The following is a 23,106-nucleotide window of genomic DNA, read 5'->3' on the forward strand; positions in this document are numbered from 1 at the left end:
AGCTTAGATTCAGGAATTTGAAGAAGTGTGACCAAACTGCAGAACTAAACTTGCAATGAAGGAAGAGATGCCCGGAAGGTTCTACTTGTATATTGAAAAAACAGCACCTCCAATCTGGCAGATCAAGACCTTCTTTCAGCAGCATTTCTTTGGACAAACACTTTATCACCTAAGGCGTTTGGATAAGGTGACCCTCCAAGAACACCTTCACCTAAGGCGTCACCTTGATAACTATGCTCTGCTGTTGAATCGTCTTAGGTTGTGCAGAACTTGCAATGGTGTTGGTTGGAGTTGTTGTAAAGGAGGTTGACAGATTGAAGGAAAGATTGAAATGGCTAGAGTCATGTCTAGTGGTTAGGTTTATCAATTCTGATCAGGAAGAACTTGATGTTTTGGGTTGGGAAAAAACAGAGTGGTGTGATGGGGGTCTTATTGATGTAAGAAGATTGAATGCTGGTTTATTCCTTTTCACATCCAGAAACAAAAGATGTTGAAACTGTTCTCAAGAAGGAATCTGATAGCAGCCAAGAAGCCCCAAGTTGAGGCTGGGAAGGTCATTGCATTTGGGTGGTCTTGGTCAGATTCAACTGGGTAGGATGAGCATCACTGAATCACTACTGCTGCTGGTGGTGAATCAGGTGCCTGTTGCTGCCGGTGGCGATGGTACGTCTTCCCGAGGAAGGCGTCCATAACATTACTCCCCTCCTGGACTACGAGCTTGTCCTCAAGCTCGAACTCTGGATATGTGGCTTGGAACTTTTCCAATGGGATCCATGTGGCTTCTGTTGATGGTAAATTACACCATTCCACCAAGACTTCAAGGATTCCACGATTGAAACGAGAGCGGGTGACAGCTTTAGGTTGGGGGACCAGCTTGCCATCTTTCAAGGGTGGCAGGGAGGGAACTTGGTCCGGGGGAACACCCGTAAATGGCTTCAGCAAGGAGATGTGGAAGACATCATGAATCCGGCTGGTCTCAGGCAATTCCAGTTGGTAAGCCACACTGCCAATCCGTCGTAGAACCTTGTAGGGCCCATAGAACTTAGGGGCCAGCTTCGGGGCAGCCTTGTGGCGCAAGGAGCGTTGCCAGTAGGGCTGGAGTTTCAACCAAACAAATTGTCTTGGATCGAATGACAGTTCCCGGTGGTGCTTGTCATAGTGGAGCTTCATGCGGAGTTGGGCCTGCTGTAAGCGAAGGCGGACGTCGGCTAGGAGGGTGTCGCGTTCTTGTAAGGAGTGATCAATTGCTTCCAAACGAGTAGAACCCGGCTCGTAGGACAGCAAGCGGGGAGGATCCCTGCCATAAACGACGCAAAAGGGAGTCATGCCGAGGGAAGAATGGTAGGCTGTGTTGTAGCAGTACTCGGCCCAAGGGAGCCAATCCACCCACCATCGTGGTTTATCGCCTACGAAACAGCTGAGATACATCTCAATTATGCAGTTAACCACTTCCGTCTGGCCGTCGGTTTGTGGCCGGTAAGCTGATGAGTAGGCCAGGGTGGTGCCTTGTAGCCGAAATAACTCTTTCCAGAAGGCAGTAGTGAAAACCGGGTCTCTATCGCTGACTATGGATTCTGGTAACCCATGTAAGCGAAAGACATGTGTAAAGAAGGCGAGGGCAACCAAAGTGGCACCATACGGGTGTGATAGAGGAATGAAGTGGGCGTATTTAGAGAAGGGTCGACTACCACAAAGAGAACTGATTTGGCACCTACCTTGGGTAGTCCCTCAATGAAGTCCATGGAGATGTTGGCCCATATCTGTGTCAGGATGGAAAGGGGCTGAAGGAGGCCTGCCGGGTGTAGGTTTTCCCGATTGTGCTGTTGGCATGTGGAGCAATTCTGGACAAAATCTCGAATAGAAGTCTTCATACCTCGCCAATGGAAATCAGTCCAGACGTGGTGTAGTGTTTTTTGAATGCCCTCATGGGTGGAGTTATGGATGCTGGTGATGATGGTGGGGATCAACGGGCAATCTGGTAGAAGATGGACTCGTCCCTTGTACAGTACCAACTCGTCTTGAAGTGACCAATTGGGGTCGGCGGTGCCGAACTGGATCTTCTGTAGCAAGAGCGACCATTCCGGGGATTGTGGTGATGCCTTCTTAATGTCGTCAAACAGAGAGATCCGAGGTTGGGAAATGCTACACAGAACCATCGCGTCTTCATCTCGCCTAGACAAGGCATCAGATGCGTGATTTGAGGATCCCGCCTTATATTCCACCTGGAAGTCAAACCCAAGCAGTTTGCTAACCCAATGCTGTTGAGGGGAAGTGGTGAGACGCTGCTCTAACAGGTATTTGAGGCTGTAATGATCAGTTTTGACGACGAACGACCACCCCCACAAATATGGCCTCCAGTGCTGGACGGCTCGGGCTAGGCCAATTAGTTCGCGCTCATAGGCTAGAAGCTTCAGGTGCTGGTCGACCAATCTGCGGCTGAAGAAAGCAATCGAGTGCCCTTGCTACTGTAGTACGGCCCCAATACCCACTCCGGAAGCATCGCACTCGACTGTAAATTCGAGGGCGAAATTAGGTAATTGCAAGACAGGGGTGGAAGACAGAACTTTTCTCAATGCCAGGAAAGCTTCATCTGCTGCGTCGTCCCACTGGAAGGAATTTTTCTTCAACAGGTTGGTTAACGGGGCTGCCAACACTCCATAGTTCTGTACAAATTTGCGGTAGTAACCCGTTAAACCGAGGAACCCGCGTAAGGCCTTGGCTAATTGAGGTTTGGGCCATTCATTTATAGCATGAATCTTGGAACTATCAACTGTCACACCCTGCCCATGGATGACGTGGCCGAGATAAAGAACCTGTCGCTCCCCGAAGGAGAACTTGGACCATTTCAGGGATAATTTGTGTTGGCGTAGGAGCTCGAAAACGGTCCTCAGATGGTGGACATGCTCTACCCATGAATTGTTGTAAACGAGGATATCATCAAAGAAAACAAAAACAAATTTGCGCAGATGGGGCTGGAATACCTCGTTCATTAGTGACTGAAATGTAGATGGGGCATTGGAGAGTCCGAATGGCATGACTAAAAATTCGAAGTGGCCATGGTGGGTGCGAAAAGCAGTCTTCTTCACGTCACCGGGAGCCATGCTAACTTGGAAGTATCCGGACCTGAGGTCCAACTTAGAGAAATACTAGGCACCATGCAACTCGTCCAACATTCGTCCACAACGGGAATAGGGAACTTATCTTTGATTGTCCGGTCATTGAGTTCTCTATAGTCAACACAGAACCTCCATGTTCCATCCTGCTTCGCCACCAACAGAACCGGCGAAGAGAAGGGGGAGTGACTTTTGCGTATGATTCCTTGGTTCAGCATCTCTGTACATTGTTTCTCTATCTCGTCCTTCTGTAAGTGAGGGTAGCAATAAGGCCAGACAACGACTGGTGCTGAGCCCGCCACCAAAGAAATACGATGGTCGCAAGCTCGGGAAGGGGGGAGGCCCTTGGGTTCCTGGAACAAATCTGAAAACTTGGCGCGAAGTTTTTCCATGACTACCGGTTCTATCTAAAGTGTATGGACCTATGGTTTCCTTCCTTTACCCTGCAACCATGCCATGAAACTTGCTTTCCATTTAGGTAGAAGGTCATGGTGAGTGCGCTGAAGTCCCACAAAATCGGGCCTAGGGTAATTAGCCACTTGACCCCTAGAACAATATCAAACCCATCCAATGAAAGTACAAATAAATCAGCAAGAAACAGTTCAGAACTGACCTGTACCGGCACGTCCTTACAAATTCCTGGGCTGTGAACTCTCGTGAACTCTCTCACCATTTGCGACGGCTACCTGTAGTCGCGGTCGAAGCTCCATTGGCAGTTTTAACTGAAGGGCGGCATGTTCACTTATGAAGTTGTGTGTACTCCCTGAATCGACAAGAATGCACACCGGTTGGCCTGCTATTTGTGCCTGTAACTGCATGGTCTAAGAAGTTTTAATGTCGGTGATCGCATGTAGAGAGATCTCTGGCTCGAATATGACTGGTTCTTCTTCCTCCTCTTGTTCATCGATGAGGAGGCAAAAAAGCCTCTTGCATCTATGTCCTGCCGAGTAGAGGTCATCACAGTTGAAACATTGGCCTCTTGCTCGGCGTTCTGCCATTTCTACCCTGGTCAGACGCTTAATGGGTGGAGCGGCCATGTTGCTACATGTACTTGTCGTTGGTCTAGAGGTGGTGGTGGTGGGAGATTTCAGTTCTCGGCCGGTAGCAGAAGAGGGGGTCGTTGCTGCTGATCTTGGGGGTACCCATGAGTTTGGTGGCCGACCCACATTAAAAATTCTGCGGCTAAGCTACAATTTGCGCTCAAACGCGCGGGCTAAGTTCATGGCCATGACCAAATTTGGGGGATTATGCATCTCAACATCCACCCGCAGGTGTTCTGATAGCCCTGCCGTGAACATATCCACTTGTTGGTCGGGTCGCACGAAGGATGCCCTCGCGAGGAGGGTTTGGAACTGCCGCTGATATTCAGCCACTGTGTCAGTCTGTTTAAGGTTAATCAGCTCACCCAGTGGGTTACTGGTCAGTGGGGGTCCGAACCTAAGAAGGCAATAGGACTTAAACTGGGGCCAACTGAGCTCGGGTTCTTCTTGCTCTAACCGATAAAACCAAAGTTGTGCTTCCTCTGTTAAGTGAAAGGCGGCTAGACTTACCTTATCCCGGTCATCTGTCCATTGGTAACGAAAAAATTGCTCGCAGCGACGGGAATTCCATCCTGCTATACTTGGGGACGACAGCGGTTCTTTAGCTAATGGACTGCTGCTCACTGGAAGACTCTGGCAGATCTGGTCGGCGGCCATCGGCCGTTGTCCCTCCTTCAGAGTTCCCTTCCTTGCTAGAAAGGAATAGCTCCTTCAGAGTTCCCTTCCTTGCTCTAACCGATAAAACCAAAGTTGTGCTTCCTCTGTTAAGTGAAAGGCGGCTAGACTTACCTTATCCCGGTCATCTGTCCATTGGTTACGAAAAAATTGCTCGCAGCGACGGGAATTCCATCCTGCTATACTTGGGGACGACAGCGGTTCTTTGGCTAACGGACTGCTGCTCGCCGGAAGACTCTGGCAGATCTGGTCGGCGGCCATTGGCCGTTGTCCCTCCTTCGGAGTTCCCTTCCTTGCTAGAAAGGAATAGCTCCATCAGGCGTCGCAGCTCCCTCGTCTTTGATCTCACAGACTTCGGAGCTGGTCTCCACGAGTTGGTGCTCGAGGTCGTGGACCCTGGATGGTAGCTGCTCCAGATCACTCATGACGCCTTGCTCTGATACCAAGTTGTTGAGGGCCCGGGAATAGGATCTCGTCATGGGTCGGTCCACGGGGAAAATCTCCTATTTTCCCTTGTTCCTTCCTGCTCTTGATGAACCCATCTTGGCGCCTTTGGTGATTTGTTCAAGAGATCACCAACTCTCCTAACTCACTTCTTCAACTGAATATTCGATATCTCATTCAATAATGTGGTCTCCTTAATAGGAGATTACAAGAGTCCTAATCAAAGGGAGTCTCCTTGCTGAATAGGGAGACTTCCAGTTCTATCTTGCTAAGGATAAGATAAGCTAATCCTAATCTGATAAGCTACTAACAAGATAAGATAAGAGATAAGAACAATAAGATAAGAACAAGCAAAATGAGCTAATCTAATCTAGATAAGGCTGTTGTTGCCAAACTGGGTAGGATGAGCATCACTGAATCACTGTTGCTGCTACTGGTGGGTCAGGTGCTTGTTGCTGCCGGCGGCGATGGTACGTCTTCCCGAGGAAGGCGTCCATAACAGACTCAAAGATTGTAGTTAGATTGCTGAAAAAAGGTGTAGAAGTAACTTAGCAGTTGATAAATGAGTTCCGGCGCTTTAAATGGCTTTCAAAAGATATAAGGATATGAATGTTCAAATTAGATTGGTGAGAAGATCAGCCAACAGCTTGGCAGATGGTCTTACTAAGCAGGGGTCTCAGAGAACAGACGTTTTGAGCATATTTGTAGTTCAGATGGGGGATTAATTCTGTAATGGGTTTGCTTTTTCTCACAACTTCTTGTTGTATTCTGCTGGTTGGTTATTATCCTTAATAAAATTCTGTTTTTGTGTTGCTCATCAAAAAAAAAAAAATGAGCAGCCTTCGAATGAAAATCTTCAAATACTATCATTATGTCTTGTTTGAGAAACCGCCAAGCAATCTCAAAAAAAATTCTATAAAGCCCATGAAGGCTTGGTGCCTTGAAACCTTCCATGTTCATATTTCCTCTTCAACGAATGGTTTTTCCAATTCAAGTGCTTCCTCATCATAAATTCTATTTATGTTTAACCCACTCACCCTAGGCTAAATGGGTTACACATAGACAACATCTCTAATGAGGAAGCACTAGAATTGGAAAAGCTTTTCTCTGACAAGGAAGTTTGGGAAGCAATAAAATAAATGGAAGGAGATAAAGCACTAGGACATATTGGCTTCACAATGAAATTTTATAAGAATGGTTGAAACTACCTCCAAAAAGATCTACTAAAAGTTTTTGAAGAATTTCACTCAAAAGCTACTCTTTAAAGGTGTTTAAACACCACATTATTCACTTTTTTTTATGATTCTCCACATTTATCACTTTGGGCCCAAAGTGTTCATAAAATCCTCTCTAAAGCCTCGACATTAAAAATGAAGAAGGTAATGTGCAAAATCATTTCCTCTCGTCATGGTGATTTTGTGGGCGGAAGGCAAATTTTGAATGGCACTCTTATTGCCAATGAGCTTATTTGACTCACAGCAAAGAGAAGGAAGAAATGGAAACTTATTTAAGGCAAATTTAGGAAAAGCTTATGATCATGTTAGTTGGAGCTTCTTATACTACACTTGGGCAAGAATGAAATTGCCATCCAAACAAAGAAACCAGTTCAAGATATGCATTTCAACACTAGCCTTATCTATCCTATTCAATATTGCTTCATATGGAAGATTTAAAAACTTAGGAGGATTGAGACAAGGAAACTCAATTTCACCTTCTCTTTTTATCTATGTGATGGAAACATTATGTAGAATCAAGGTTCTAAATATATGATATGCCGGTAGGGGCGTATCGGGCAGTATCAGTACTTCTTTTTTTACTTTTTTTAACTGTCTTTTTTTTCAAATCCAGTTCGGGGGGGGAGGGTGGTTTAAGGTTCCTCCACTTCCTGAACCAGTCAAAACCCCGATACACCCTCTGTAGGGGCGTATCGGGGTGCTCCTGACACGATACGTATCGACCGACACATGTCGATTTTTTGAACCTTGACATATATAGCAGTTGAAAGTGGTTTCATTTAGGACTTTAAGTTGGGTAAGAACCCAGAGAAAATATCCATCACCCCAGTTTGTAGATGATACCCTATTCCTCTGTGATGCATCTCTAGACCAAATTATCTACTTGGGGCATATCTTAATATGGATTGAGAGTCTGAGACAGCATTAAATTTGGAAATAAACCTATCCAAGACCAAGCTTACAGTAATAGGGGAGCAAAACTTGGATAGATAGTCGGCTAATTTAATATAATGCAAGATTGGAAAGTTACCAACCTCATACTTGGTACTACCTCTTGGTGCAAAATGCAATTCCAGGAAGATATGGGATGTTGTTGAAAGATTTGACAAGAATCTAGCCATGTGTAAATCAAAATATCTCTCAAAAGGGGACAAACTCAAACTTTTAACAAGTGTACTTTCACCCTTCCCAATATATCATTTATCCCTATTTCAAATTTCCTCATCAGTGGCAAAGCAAATGGATAAAAAAAAATGAGATTTTTTATGGGTTGGCTGGAATGATAGCTCCAAATTCTACTTTGTGAATTGGAACAAGGTTTGCATGGCAACAAAATTTGGTAGGCTGGGACTTGGAAAAATAAGGAAAATAAACAAAGCACTTCTTGGTAAGTGGTTATGGCTTTAGCAACAATTGATGGGATACAGGACCTTCTCTTTCTCCATTGGGGTGTAGGGTTGGGGTGGCATTCAGAAAATACTCTCTGCTTTCCTAAAGGAATCAAATGTAAGATTGGAGATGGTAGAAGGGTGAAACTCTGGACTGTTAAGTGACGCAGAGAATCTACGCAAGAAGAGCAAGTTCCTACCTTATATGAAATAGCCCAACACAGAAAAGTTGATGTGGAGGATTGATTTGAGCTGATGACTAATGAAGCGATATGAGGACCATCATTCAAAAGAAATATAAGCAATTGGGATTCGAGAAATAAACTCAATGGTTTAATTAACAAGACAGTTGAAAACTTGCAATTCATCAAGTCAAACCCAATGGAAGAAGATGAAAGGGTGTGGAGATCAAAAAGGGCAAATTACAATGTAATCACTTTCCTGGGGCTAACCAAAATATGGAACTCTGGCTTCCCATCAAAAGGTGGCTTTCTTGGTTTGGATGACTTCATTTGGTAGATGCTTAACAAAAGACCTGCTACTCTGATAGTAAGAAGAGGAATGATTCTGGACAATGATGCCCGTTCCTTGTGCAATGAATACACAATCTTCGAATCACCTTTATATTCACCATAAATTCTCTCATCAACTATGGACATTGGTCTTACAATGCTTTGGGGAACAATGTTGTCTTCTGGGAACAGTTTTGGAGTTAATTAGAGGATGTAATAAAAGATGATCCTATGCATTTTTTTCATTGATTGCTTAGGCAATAGCAGCTAAAGGAAGAAGGGTTCTTAACAATAAAAGATGGTCCTTTTCCTTTTGTTTTTTGATTGTTTCGGTAATAGCAGTGAACGGACCAGGGTTCTTAATTTCTTGGGACATTAGGCAATAGCAGATGATCCTCTTTCTTTCTTCTTTGGTTGTTTATGCAATAGCAGTGAAAGAAAGAGGTGCTCTTAATTTCTTTGGTTGTTTAGGCAATAACAAATGATACTCTTCCTTTTTTTCTTTGATTGTTTAGGCAATATCAGTGAACAAAAGAGGGTTTTTTTTCTTCTAACTTCTCCCTCTTTTTTCCTCTTATCAATCATTCTTCTAACTTCTGTTTTGGCACTTTTTACATTTTCTTCATTTTATCTATTTTTTAGAATTTAAATATTAATATATTTATGACATCACAGACTGACCCACTTGACCCAGCGGTTAAACCACTGGCCTGGGACCTGGAAGAAAAAGTGGTACTGTTTCCAGGTTGGTTTCTAAAACATTGGCTAAAACAAAGAACCCACAGTCTAATGGCCAGTCCTGATAGTTCTCTCGACAAAGTATAAATAGGATAGCATACTGGAGAAGAATTTAAAGTGATATGATAGATCCCACTCCTCTGTATGTATGTATTGTGAGTATATCTTAGTGTATGTATACCTACTAATAACATCAGTTTGTACATTTATGCATATAAGAATGTACTTATGTTAATAACATTGGTTTGAGTACTGTCTTCCTATTTCCTAACTACAAAAATGTAGGTCCAAGGCACATTAAACTATGAAAGATATTTTATATTTTATTAAGGACAGAATATATATATATAGACATTGCAAATATGGATCAATTAAATTTTCAATATACTTGGATCCAATCCAAATCTGATCCATATATGGCCATAATAGAGACAAAAAATAGAAATATCTTTATTTTTCTAAGGGAAATGTTTTCTGATATATGTATGGAAAACTTTAGCATCATTTACTACACAACATTTAATAGACAACACCTAGTAATCACCTACGCAAAGAGTTGCCTAAGTTTTGCAATTGCTGGACTAGACCAGCATCGTGTCTCCTGTTAGTTAGCTCATGCAAGAGAGAAAGAGAGAGAGAGAGGGACCATGTATAAGAAGAAACATAAAAGTAATAGCAAATGCATCATTAAATAGAACCCAACATACCTCATCATCATTATCAAAATCCAATTCCAGCAAGCCATCATCATTAAGCCATAGGTTGAATATTATAATTTTTGTTCCATGAGGTCCAATATCATCAAACTGAAATGAGGAAAAATATATTAGTTCAAGTGCAGTGAAATAACATTCTACAACCTTATGCAAAACCTATCCTATTAATAATTCTGGAGAAAATGAAGCAAGTCAGTAGAACAAACAAGCACAATTTTACCATTCATTTCATTGTTAAACTCAATCAATGAAAATAAAGCATGGTATACCAAAAAAAAGGTACGTAACAGGGCCAATAAGTAAAATATATAACAAAATAAAAGTAGGGCCTTGAACAGATTGCAATATAAGTGGTGAGAACCAATTAACAGAGTGCACTAAAGATAACTCTTTAAAGTACAAGGAGAATATATAAGAATAAGTTGACAAGGGAACACCCCAAGAGCTGCTTGGTGGACAAAACAAAGCCTACACAATTTGGGCAATTCTAAAAAAAAAAAGATTGTAAATTAAAGAAGATAAAACAGTGAGGGCAATACAGCTGGGGAAGAAGAGCAGTTATCATCATGAAAGAAGGCACACATATGGTAGAATGTAGAATTCTATCAAGAGTTCAAGACCAAGTAATAGAACACAAACACCACTTAGGAAAGAAAAACATTTACTCAAAAGAACCTGCAGCATAAGCTCCTCCTTTGACCCAAAGGGAGACCATCCCAAGATAATTTTCAAGTTTGCAGCCCAATCATCTTGTGAGCTGAAAATTATTGGTTCTGCACAATGCTCAGAAAGTTCAAAATCAACCTGCATTGAAGATCAAGTTTGGAGTTTGAGAAAGAAAAAAAATAATACAATCCAGAACAGATTATTTGGAAATCATTACCCATTAAAAAGAAAAAAGAAAAAGACAACAAAGAGGAAGAAACAAAAGAAAAAAAAATCACCATTGGAACAATCACATCATCCTGTCCAGTTCTCCTCAAAAAGGTGTATGAGAGAAGACCAACACTTTGTGTTGCATGGCTAGAAGTAAAACATGCATGTAAAATTGTAAACAAAGTTAGACAACAACGAGCATTAGGAGTAAACAACCAGCATCTAAATATTAACTGTATGAAAGAGTAAACCAAATCAGTGGTTATAAAGAGAATCAATTTAGTAAACATGTAGCTTTTAGTATTAATTGTGAGGTTGACCACAAGAAAACATACAAAGGGCTTCTACCTATTTCAAAAAATATAAATAAGATGTGGGTATTATACAATATTTTAAAGGTATAAACTAAAAAAAAAAGATACATTAACATGTCAGTAGTAAGGTAAATACAAGCCCATGGGTATCCCAAAAAAGAGCAGCCAAAATCTAACAAGGGCCTTCCTTACACAATAGATAATACAAACATGGGGAGATAAGAAGACCCGCTCTCTCTTTTTGTTTTTTTCTTTTCTGGGAGGGTGTCAAAAGTATTCAGCCTTCCCCAAGCCACCTCCCAACTGAAGAAGGAAAACCTCAGGCAGATTTAAGAGAGCCAGATCCTTTTAGCTGGAAAAGTAGGAGTTGTGGAGCTGGAGGTGACAACAAGCTGGTGGAAAAAAGACTTAGTAATAAGGGTGCCATTTGGGGTTAGGGACCAGATTAGCGTATCCAGGATAGAGTTAGAAATGAAGACCTCTGAGAGCTGGGAAATGAGGGGTTAAAGTTCTTCAATCTCAGAGTATTTCAAGGTTCTTCTAAAGTGGAAGTTATAGAACAGACTACATTCTTGAAGCATAGTAGAAGATACTAGGGTGTGTTTATTTTGGACTAGCCTATAGAGGGATGGGAAGACCTCCACGAGTGATTTATCTCCTTACCAAAGATCAGGCTGGAACCTGATATTGTCACCGGTACCTAGCCTGAACTTGAAGCAGGGAGAAAAGGAATCTAGGGTTTACAGAGATTGGCCACAGAAACCTCAAGTAGAAGCTGTCGTTGCCTCCTCCAAGACTTCTCCAACCATACTTCCTGGAGATAACTGAAGCCCATAGGGAGTTCTGATCCTTCTTGAATCTCCAAAGCCATTTCCCAAGGAGAGCAATATTCATTTCCTCTAAATGTCCCAGCCTGAAACCTCCTTTTTCCTTAAGACTGCAAACTATATCCCAATTCACCAAGTGGTCTCCCCTTTCACCTCCTCCATCCCACAAGAAGTTCCATTGCAATTTTTCTAAGACTTTCCTCACCTTGGCCAGGATTCTGAAGAGAAAGATAGTAGGTAAGGAGGTTAGAAAGGGTGGACCTAATCAAGGTAAGTCTACCAAATTTTGAGATGTAATTTCTTTTTCAATTTGCAAGTGTTTTCTCACAAGTCTCCACAATGGGGGTCCCAAAATCCCATGGCCTTGGGATTGCATCCTAGAGGAAGGCCCAAATAGGTTATAGGCCAAGTTTCAATCCTACAACCCAAAGCTTCCTGCAGCTCACACAACACTTGAGGGCAGGTGTTTATGCCAATTATATTGCTCTTATCAAGGTTAGTCCTCAGTCCTGTCATTGCTCCAAAGCATGTAAGTATCCTACTGAGGTTTTGGACATAATATACATTATCTTAAAGAAGGAAAATGGTGTTGTCTGCATACTGGAAGTGTGAGATACAGATATCATCTCGGCCAACCCTAAAACTCCTGATAAGCTCCAACTCTTAAGCTTTTTGCATGATAAACAGAACTAACAACTTTCACCAATCAGCTCTTCCCCTTAAAGATTTCCTTGTTCAAAAGAGATTTCTTCCAATTACTGGAACAATTTTCTCACAAATTCCTACCCTGCAAAAACGATAACCTTAAAATCTTGCTAAATTGGACTTCAGTTTCCACTATTTTTTCCAAGTCTAAATTTCCTTTTCTTTTCCTCATTCAATCAATAATCGCTTCCTCATCATTCTCAACCCCTTTTGCAGTCTTTTCCTCTAAATCGTCCTTATTCCCCTCCACCTTCTTTTTGAAAACCTGAAGTTGGTTCTGAATCCCTTTTGTCCATATTTTCTTCCATAGAATTTGAATCACTGAAGTTGGCTTCAAATCTCTTTCTAGAAACCACTTCTTCAGTATGAGCATCAGAAAGAGATTCATCATTACAACAATCTGGAATCTGGACCAACGGAATCTCTCTGGCTTCTGCACAAATCAAGCAGGTTTTATCTTTTGTTCTTTTCCTTCTGTAGACCCTCATGAACTTACTACTTGGACCTGCACTAGTAAGACCATCTTTCAACCTAGAAAAAACCTTTGTGATGTGAATCAGCTGTCCTTTTTTGTTTTTGATAAATGAGACTAATTTTATTAATTCAAATAATGGAAATACAACCAGCCTAGGAAGAGGCACGAGATGTTACCTCCCCCGAGGACTGAATCATATACACTAAACATGCCCAAGCCTGAAACACAAATTACAAAGTAGCCCAAAACAGATCTCCCCTTGACACCCCTTGCTTGGCCAGAGAATCAGCCATTGCATGTGCTGATCTACTGACCCACTGAAACCTGACAGTCATATTTCTTGTCATCCATTTAACTTTCTTTAACAGATCCCTGTAGCCCCAACAAGCTGAATCCGGGCTATTCAGCCAGCTCACTACTACCTTGGAATCCCCTTTTCCTAACTAATTGTTCACTCCAATTTGACTAGCCATCTGTATACCTTGTACCGCTGCTAGTAACTCTGCACTTACAGAATCACCTTCAGCCACTGGTCCTGAAAAAAGGGACAACAACATATTGCTGTCTTTGTCTCTAAGAATCCCACCATTTCTGGATGGCCCTGGGTTACCTTGGCAGCTGCCATCAAAATTCAATTTTACCAGTCCATCCGGTGGGTGTTTCCATTCAACTTGTGATTTGTTCTTGGTGGAGACTGTAGAAACCACTGCTTCCCAGATTCTCCTTAAGTCATCAAAGGAGAAATCTGCCAACAATTGTGAAGATTTCAACCATGAGATTGTCCTTGTCAATATGCATTCCTTGATTTCAGCAAGACTTCTTTCCTTTTCTTGAAATATTCTAGCATTTCTCTCCTCTCATAAAATCCACAAGGTAGCGGCTCTGATACATTTCCACATTAGCTTCCCTCTTTTTGTCAATCTCCCAAGAGTAGATGGAGTGAACAGCAGCTTTACTTCAGAGGGAAAGTTCCACCTGCACCCATATAAGGAAACAACCCAGTTCCAAATATTGGCAGCAAAGGAGCACGATATCAGCAAATTGGGGACAGACACAAAAAAGGTTTCTTCTTTTGCAAGTTTTCCACAGCATTGATCTTATCATAATAGGCTTCCCAACAGAACACTGCTATTTTGGGGGGTATTGGCTTTGACCAAACCTCTTTAACAGGGAAGACCTGAAAGGAAGGGTTAGAGCAAAGGGCTTTAAAGAAAAGATGCACAAGTGAAAGAGCCAACCGGGGTTAGGAACCAAACTCTTTTATCCAGGTTAGTGGGGTCCAGACACACCAAATCTAGAAGCAAGAAAAGCTCTGAAACACAATGAAACTCTTCACCCCTTAACCCTCTTCGAAACCCAAAATCCCAGTTTAAAGCCAAAGGGCAAACCAGGGAGGAAAGGAACCATGAAATGGGTTTCTTTTTAAAGAGAGAGATGGAATAGAGACAAGGGAAACGGTTTTTTAGGGGTTAAGTGCTCAACCAAGTATCTTCCCAAAAAAGAATGGAGTTTCCAGAACAAGCATTGTACCAAACAAAATCGAGGAATTTAGGGAGAATGCCAGAGATAGCCTTCCAAGCTGTTGTGAGCAAAGCCCTTCATGATACCCCTGCATCCCAATCTGATTCAAAACAGACATGGATACTTTTCACAACTTCATGCCACAACCTCTCCCTCTCTAGGGGCCACCTCCAAAGCCATTTACCAAAAAGAGCCTCATTCTTACTCACCACATTCCCTAAGCCTAGACCTTTTTTGCTCCGACTCACCACCTCCCACCTAATCAAGTGATCTTTTTCTCTTCTCCAGGTTCCCATAAGAAGTCCCTCATCAGTTTTTCCAACCTTTTTGCCTCCCTTTTAGGAATTCTAAAGACTGACAAGAAGTATAAAGGCAAGTTGGCTAAAGTTGCTTTAATCAAAGTAACTCTACCACCCATGGAAATATAGTTTCTCTTCCAAGCTTCCAATCCTTTTTCGAATTTTTCCACCACCGGGTTCCAGAACCTACTTTCCTTTGGATTTGCACCTAATGGAAGTCCTAGGTAGGATAGAGGCCACTGAGAGCAAGTGCATTCTAATAAGGTTGCTATAGACTCCATCTCCTCTCTGTTCAAATGAACTCCCACAACAAAGCTCTTCTCAAAATTTACCTTCAAATTTGAGGCCCTCTCAAAGTGAATTATTAAATCCTTCAAATTCCTTACCTCCATTAAATCAGCTGTCCATTATTACTTTATTAGTTCCCTTTTAACTTTCTTGGATTCACTGGGGCCTTAGATTTGCGTAAAACCTGCCTCACCAAACCTTCATTTTCTGTTTCTTGCTTATTTCTACCCAGTTTCTGGATTTGCTTGTTTATATACAGAGGGGAGGGGGGGGGAATCCTTCTAGGGCTTTTTTAGTTTGAATGGTATACTATTGATGGTGTTAGGTCCAAGGGCTTTCACATTTTTCCTCTTTTATTTGATTTTCTTTCCCTTTGTATCCTCGATATGTTTTTCTTTATTAGCATAAATTATACACTATTACCAATAAGAAAATAAAAGGAAAATATTTTTAAAAAGAAACAACATCAGATTTCCCACACAATTCAATTTTAAGAATCTCATTGAAATAGAAAAGATAATCTATTTGTCAACCAAAAAAATATGTAAACTATATCCAACTTAACAATAGACAGAAACCACCTTCCATTAGTTGCTCGACTAAACACAATAACATCAGCACCTAGACGCATGGTACTTGTCTTGAATCCATTGCCATCTAGGAAAAAAAATGAAGATGCCTGATCAGATTTCCAAAAAAAAGGAAAGAAAGAAAGAAGGAAACTAAACCAGATAGAGGAGATAAAGCATGAATGACTACACAAAGCACTCAAAATTCCCTATGGAAATACAAACTAAAAATAAAAGGTATGTACACACATAATAGTCGCTTAATTCAAAACAGACCCCAACTTTAACATAAGTCCTGTCTAATTCCATGTGGCTGTCACAACAGACTTCTCTATGAAAATCTAGGAAAAGGTAAATGCATACTTCTCTATGGTATATATGGATATTCATGTGGCTGTCACTACAGACTAGCATTTAAACATCACAAATTCACATAAGTCATTTCTAATTCCATGGGCCCAAAAAGCTGCAGCAGTAAAGTTAATAAGTCATTGAGTTGAGTGCCAAGGCTCACAAAGTTCACTCACTTCAGAAAGCATAATACCTGTCTAACTCAAGGGAGCCTAGCCTACATAATTTGGATTTGATTGTCCCAATCAAATCACTGATTGGATTCACAATAAATACTGAATAATGGGTCATTCCTCAAGATTTACCTTTTTTATATAAGTAATATAACTTTATTGATTAAAAATCACAAGTAAAAGGTTACATAGAGCAAGCTCCCCATAAAGAGGCGTGAGTTGCCGCCTCTAAACTACAACACAGTTTACAATTGATCCCAAAAGAAATGGTTTCTATATGCCCCTTGTTTGGCTAGAAAATCTGCCATCCAATTTGCCGATCTTCTTTCCCATTGAACTCTGACTGTTATATTAGTAGTTAAGCATTTGAACATTCTTATAGCCCCACTATAGGACCAAGCTATAGTTTCCAGCTCTTTCAGCCATTCAATAACCAATTCAGAGTCGCTCTCAATTAACAAGTTTCCAACACCCAGATCCTTTGCAATCTCGGCCCCTTTAACTACAGCTTGAACTTCTGCATTAACTGAGTCTCCCTCACCTATAGGACCAGAAAATAGGGCTACAACCTGGCCCTCAGCATTTCTGAAGACTCCCCCCACTCCAGATGGCCCTGGGTAACAAATACTACTGCCATCAATGTTTAACTTAATAACACCTTCTTCAGGAGGTCTCCACTCCACCAAAGGTTTGTTTCTTGCAGCAGAACTGTTGGCAACTTGCTCCCAATTTCTCCAGATGTCATCAAAGGAGAAGGGTGAAAAGAGGTCCAAGGACTACCCAATTTATAGTCCTATTTAGAGTGCTTTCCCAAATACTAGACTCATCCTTTTCCTTGTCATTGAAGATTCTAGCATTCCTTTCCTCCCAAACATTCCACATTAGGGCAGCTCTAGCGCACCTCCACAAGACTCTACCCCTTCTCTTCGGCCAAAAGAAGGTTGAAGGGACAAAAAGACTACTGATCAGCACCGGTTCAGTCCACCTGCAACCAAAAAGACCAAAGAGCTTCTCCCAAGGACCAGCCACAACAGGGCAAGATATTAGTAAATGGTGGCAACTTTCCCCATCTGCTTTGCAGAGGGTACACCAGTTAGGGGAGATACAAAGATTAGGTCTTTTAACTTGCAAGACATCAAGAGACACTTCCCAACAAAGAGCTCCCACTCTTACTTGTAAGATTCAAGGATGGGCTGCAGCTTGCGCCTCTCCCTGGGATGTTGTATGAACTCACTCTAAATCTGCTTCTGAATTAATAAATTTATTATCATTCATCAAAAAAACAAAGAGCTCCCACTCTTGGAGGGATAGGTTTGGACCAAAGTTCCTTGCTAAAAAAGGCTGGGGATTAGGAACTGGTCACAAGGAGGAAAAGAAGGAAGCACAAGTAAAGGAGCCCGACGAACTAGGAATCCAAATGCAAACATCAGGTTTGGAAAGATCCAAACAAACTAGATCCAAGAAGTTGAGGAGCAAAGCAACCTGATCAAGCTCAAAGTCTCTCAAATCCCTCCTAAAACCCAAATTCCAGCTGAAACCAAAAGAGAGGGAAAAGGAAGGAAGAAAGGGAGATATAATCTCCTCCAAGCTGCTGACTTCAGACCCACTACACAATTCTTTTCAAAATTAATCTTCAACTTAGAAGTGAATTCAAACAGCTTTATCACTTGTTTCAAGTTTCTTGCCTTCCGTGGGTCTTCTGTCTCATAGAAAATGATTGTATCATCTACAAACAATAAGTGTGTTAGGACAGTGCCCTCTGTACCTTACCCTCCAGCCTCTAATCAAATCCATAGTATCAACTCACAAGAATAAGCCTACTAAACACATCTGTTATCAAGGTAAAAAGGAAGGAAGAAAGGGGATCCCAAAATGTTTTTGGAGGTAACATTTAACTTCCTCTCCTCCACTCTCCCAAAATGTTCCCTATTCCACTCTTTAATTTTGCCTATTAGCCTTTGGATCTTCCTATGGAACTTAACACTCTTCCCATAATCCCCTCAAAGATTTACCTTTGATCTTCTAGTTGTTTTAAATAGGATTTTTAATTGCAAGTTTTTTTAGTTCTTTTCACATTCAGGAAAATAAAAAATTCTGTCGATCTTAGATCGGCCTTTGTATTTTTCTAATAAACACTCCATGTATTGGGATATTAGTTTGTTCAAGCCATTGATTAAATGAATGAAGAGTTTTCGCTACAGATGTGTTTCGTGCTGACTCCAAACTTACAAAGGTGCTAACTCCAACTCTAGGCACTGACTCCTAGAAAAACCTAATAGGGATTAGGGATTACTCCACCAGGACCCATCTATAATTTATAACAATCTTTATTTCTCTGTTGGATATTAGGTTAATCTTTTTTATTCCACAATTGTCGTTTCAATTTTTTTGTCCATCTTCCTTTATCTATTTGTTGTTTTCCTATGTTTCAGCAATCTCTAAACAGCAAAGCCCATACATGTTCCTCTTCTGTTTTCTTAATTTTTTAGCACTCTTATTTATGTACTTATGTCCATCACCGTTGTTTTTGTAGAGAAGATGGGCCGAATGGCCCATAGGCTGTTTTCCCATTTTTTATCTTTTTTATTTCTTTGCTGTAATGGGCCTTATTTGGGCCTTTATTTCTCTTATGTTATGTTTTTTAAATTTTCTGCCCAACCAGGGGCCTCTCTGTAAATTACTAAAGTTTAAGTTAATGAAATGGGATTATGGGTGTAAGAGGAGATTATGTTCGATCTCTCTCTGAACCCTTATTGCCGCCACCTTCTTCTTCCTCTTCTCTCTTCTTGAAACCTGATTTCTGCTACTTTCAATCAATTTTCTGCAATATTTCAAACAGTCCTTTCATTTCAAAAGGATGTTTTTCTTCTTGGTATCAAAGCAAGCTCTTCTTCTTCTCTTTTTCACCTCTTTTTTCCCATACACAGTGTATATGGAGAACTGAATCGGATGAATGGTTAAAGAAACCTATTTCAGCCCAATTGTTAGTGGTTTCTGGAGGGACTGTTTTTGTTGTCCTCCTGACAGTTTCAAGTGTGTTGCCCAAAACCCTAATTTTATGGAGAAATCTGATTGTGAGCCCCACAAGGAGTTTGACCTGGGCACTAAATGACTAAAAAACTTCTTATTCTTCATCTTGAAGATCGATTCAAGTTGCTTGGTGTTCTTTGAAGTCTACAAGGTGCAGCTGAGTTTTCTCTATTTCTCCCGGGTTCCGGGTGTGACGTAGTTAACAAGTAAGGCTGCATAGAGGTAGACTCATAACACAGTTTTTCTTCTGTCTTCATGGATTGTTATTCGAAGATATTAGAAGTTATTTTTGAAGTATTTTAAGAAGATGGACCCTTCAGAAGTTGAAAACAAGCATGTTGTTGAATCCGAACAGGTTCTGGGAGCCTTTGTTAACTCTCTACTGACTGTGACCACAGTCAAGCTAGATGAAACTAATTATCTGGCTTGGTCACAATCAGTAAAAATTCATATCTGCAGTAGAGGCAAACGGGGTTTTATCTCCGGGAGCAAAAAGGCTCCCCCAAAAGATGACCCATCCTATGAAAAATGGATGCGAGCAAATTATACTATAATTGGATGGCTTGTGAACCCAATGCAACCTCGGATTAGTCAACGCTATTTGTGGATGAATTCAGCAAAGGAAATTGGGGGTAGTGTTGCTGAAACCTATTCCCGAAAATTAAATGTAGCCAGAGCATACACGTTGAGGAGTGATGTAAAGAATTTGAAACAGGGGGAGAAACCTTTAGTTGTTTATTTCTCAATATTGAAGTCTCTATGGCATGAAATTGATTTGATAGAAGTTGTAGCCTGGGAAACCACTAATGATGCCGAGACCTACAGGAAACTTGTTGAGAGAAACAAGGTGTTTGAATTTTGACAAGGCTGCACCTAGAATATGACATCACAAAGCATAAAATCTTATCCAAGGATAGTGTTTCACTGTCTCAAGCCTATGCCTTGGTAAGTAGTGAAGAAAGTAGGAGACTATTCCAAGTTCAAGGGGCTGATCTAAATGATCACTTTGCTAATATGGGAGTGAAACCTAAGGGAGTTACAGGAAATCCAGTTGGCCCAGGGAAGAAAAAAAATCATTTGTGAGTACAGTAAGAAACCAAAACACACTAAAGACAAGTGTTGGAAATTGCATCCGGAGCTTCTTCCCCTTCGTTTTCAAAAGAAGTCTGACAAATGTCTAAATGAAGAGAAGATTGCTAGTGAGCAGATAGCAGCTACGAAGGCAGAGTATGAGAAGTTTGGAAGGATGATCAGTTACCTAGAGGGTGTGGCCTATTCTTCCAACCCTCCAAGAAATTCAACCTCTTCTGCATTTGCTCATTCAGGTATGCGGGCTTCTGTCAATCATGCAACTATCTCAGGTAATCGTAGGTTCCCTTGGATTATTGATTTTGATGCTTCTGATCATATGACCAGCCTTTCCACTTTGTTTGTTGCTTATGATTTACACCCTGGTCGTGACAAAATCACCCTAGCCAATGGCGATTTTGCTCCTATAGGGAACCATCTGTTAGACAATGCATGCTCTTAGCTCCAATCAGCATGATGTACATTATGACATTTATTGTAAATGAATAAAGTACATATTTGATTCATGTTATTGTGGTGTGTTTCTGTGTAATACCCTTAAACTAGACACATATGAGACTCGTGTTAGTTTAGAATCTTCATAGCCATTGGATAGATCTGGGGAGATTTATCCTGTCAAGGCTGACACTGGTGTACTGCCAAGTTGGTTGGGGTGGCTTGTCTCAGCTGCCAGGGTGAGACCTGAGGTACATGCAGTGTGGGTTTTCTTGAAACCCTGAACCGAACCAAAATTCCAGTATTGCCTTGGACCTTGGAAATAGATGGGAAAAACTGGAAAGTTACACCTGACCCCTAGACTCGATTATGATACTGCACTAGGTGTAGGATTGGACTGTCTTTGATGTGCCAATCAATGAGATCCTTAGAGGGGGTCAAAACCTGGGTATGTTGGGACAGTCTGGGAATTCATCTAAGTGGGTGATCATAGTGGCAGGATCAGCCCCTTTGTCGGACAAAGTGAATGGTCGGGAAAATGCACTCTCTCTGATGGAAACTTAAACTGTCGGCAGTGGATTTCAAATGTGTTTGAAATTTGGTTTTGCAAAATATATTTATATACTTATATATATTATGGTTTCAAAATGTTTGCAAAAAGTTTAATTCCCGGGATCCATGTGAGTAGAGAGTGCAGCACTGTACCTTGCAGCTGAGAGAGAGGTCCTCTCTTGTCAGGTAGTGTTTGATCATTAAGGGCTGAGAGGTTAAGTGTAAGATCATTGAGGGTTATACCTGATGGGCTAATCTTGCATCTACCCACAGTCCTAGGGCCTTCATAAGATGGCTGGACCCAATGACCAATTAATGTAAATGTTGAACCCATTAAAAGCCCATAGTGATGGACTCAGGGGTTCATTGTATTCAGCAGTGAATTCGGCCAGGCCTTGTAACAGAGGCTAGGCTAAACCTATGTGGCTGATGTGTAGATCAATGTTAGGGTCCCACGCCATACAAAGAGAGCCAAGCTAGCCAGCACTAAAAATGAAGTAAGTCGGAAATCTTAATGGGCCTAAAAGCCCATTTCGAACTGGGTTAATTGGATTAATTAAATAAGAGTGGATCTAGGTTTGGATCAGCAGAGAAGGATAAGAGGATAACTCTTATCCACTTAAAGAGTCCAGATCCAAATAAAGATTTGGATCAGGAAACTCCTAATTTGATTAGGAATAAGTTGATCTTGAACTGGAGATAAGATAAGAGATTATCCTTATCACTTAAAGAGTTCAAATCTAAATAATGATTTGGATCAAGAAACTCCTAATCAGATTAGGAGGTTGTCTCTTTAAGGCTATAAATAGAGAGCAAGGCGGACTTGAAAAAGGCACACAACACAGAGAGAAGACAACTCAGTTAGACTGATCTTGCCTTCAAATTCTTTTTCTTCTTGCTCTTGCCGCCCTACCCTGTTTGGTCTCCAATCTTGGATCGGATCAAGATTTGATCTTGATATTGTTTCTTGCTAGAAGAAACAATTTTGAAGTTATGCTCACTACCCCATTCGATTCTTGTTGAAGAATCACAAGTTCTTGGTGAAGAACTACCTATTGATCCTACATCATCCCAAGCTGTGTCATCTTCAGTGGAGAGAGGATCTGATACACTCTTTGGGCGTGAACCTATGTTGGAAGGAGCTTTTTGTGTGGATTCCGTATCAGGTATATCCCTCCCTAAAATTGGTTTCAGATTTGGTCCGGTTTGGTTACAAGAATGAACATTGAAAATGCAATTTTCTAAATTGGGAATAGGATTCTCGAATAGGAGTAAAGGAATTTTTGAAATTTCGTCCAACCTTCCTGCAGGGTTCGGCCATCCATATGATGGATCTCCCATCCCTTCATCATCAAGGCTGCAGATTCCTTGGTCCTTCCTTCTGCTCTTCATGTACCCAAACTAAATACAAATGTGTTATCTGTAAGCAGCCTAAGTCGTTGAACTGTTGTGTAACTTTCTTTCGTTCCTACTGTGTTTTTCAGGATCTGGAGTCTCAGAAAGTGATTGGGAGTGGCCATGAGGCGAATGGAATATATCTGCTGGACACTCTTGGACAAAGCCATGGACAACCTGGAAATGCTGCTTTTGGGTCTACATCTTCAAAGTCAGTCAATCGAGTCATGTTATGTCATTTTTGTTTGGGTCATCTTTCTTTTTCTGCATTAAGACATTTATTCCCATAACTGTTTAAAGGAATTAATTTGTCCAGTCTTCATTGTGAGTTTTGTGAGTTGTCAAA

The 23,106-nt window shown here is 41.2% G+C and overlaps 1 protein-coding gene across 2 annotated transcripts in view; it reads right to left on the reverse strand.

The window, feature by feature from the left end:
* Positions 1-23,106, reverse strand: part of LOC148876339 (protein MICRORCHIDIA 2-like) — an 86,523-nt gene that overhangs the window by 32,226 nt on the left and 31,191 nt on the right. For both annotated transcript variants that reach the window (XM_088966642.1, XM_088966641.1), the window contains 4 exons: positions 15,748-15,823; positions 10,806-10,884; positions 10,537-10,665; positions 9,853-9,951 (listed from right to left, as the gene is read on the reverse strand). In XM_088966642.1, the coding sequence (XP_088822768.1) occupies positions 9,853-9,951; positions 10,537-10,665; positions 10,806-10,884; positions 15,748-15,823 (383 nt within the window). The remainder of the gene's footprint in view (positions 1-9,852; positions 9,952-10,536; positions 10,666-10,805; positions 10,885-15,747; positions 15,824-23,106) is intronic.

This window comes from Nelumbo lutea, chromosome 1, assembly GCF_056320005.1.
Source record: "Nelumbo lutea isolate HS-2025 chromosome 1, American lotus-T2T, whole genome shotgun sequence".
NCBI lineage: Eukaryota > Viridiplantae > Streptophyta > Magnoliopsida > Proteales > Nelumbonaceae > Nelumbo > Nelumbo lutea.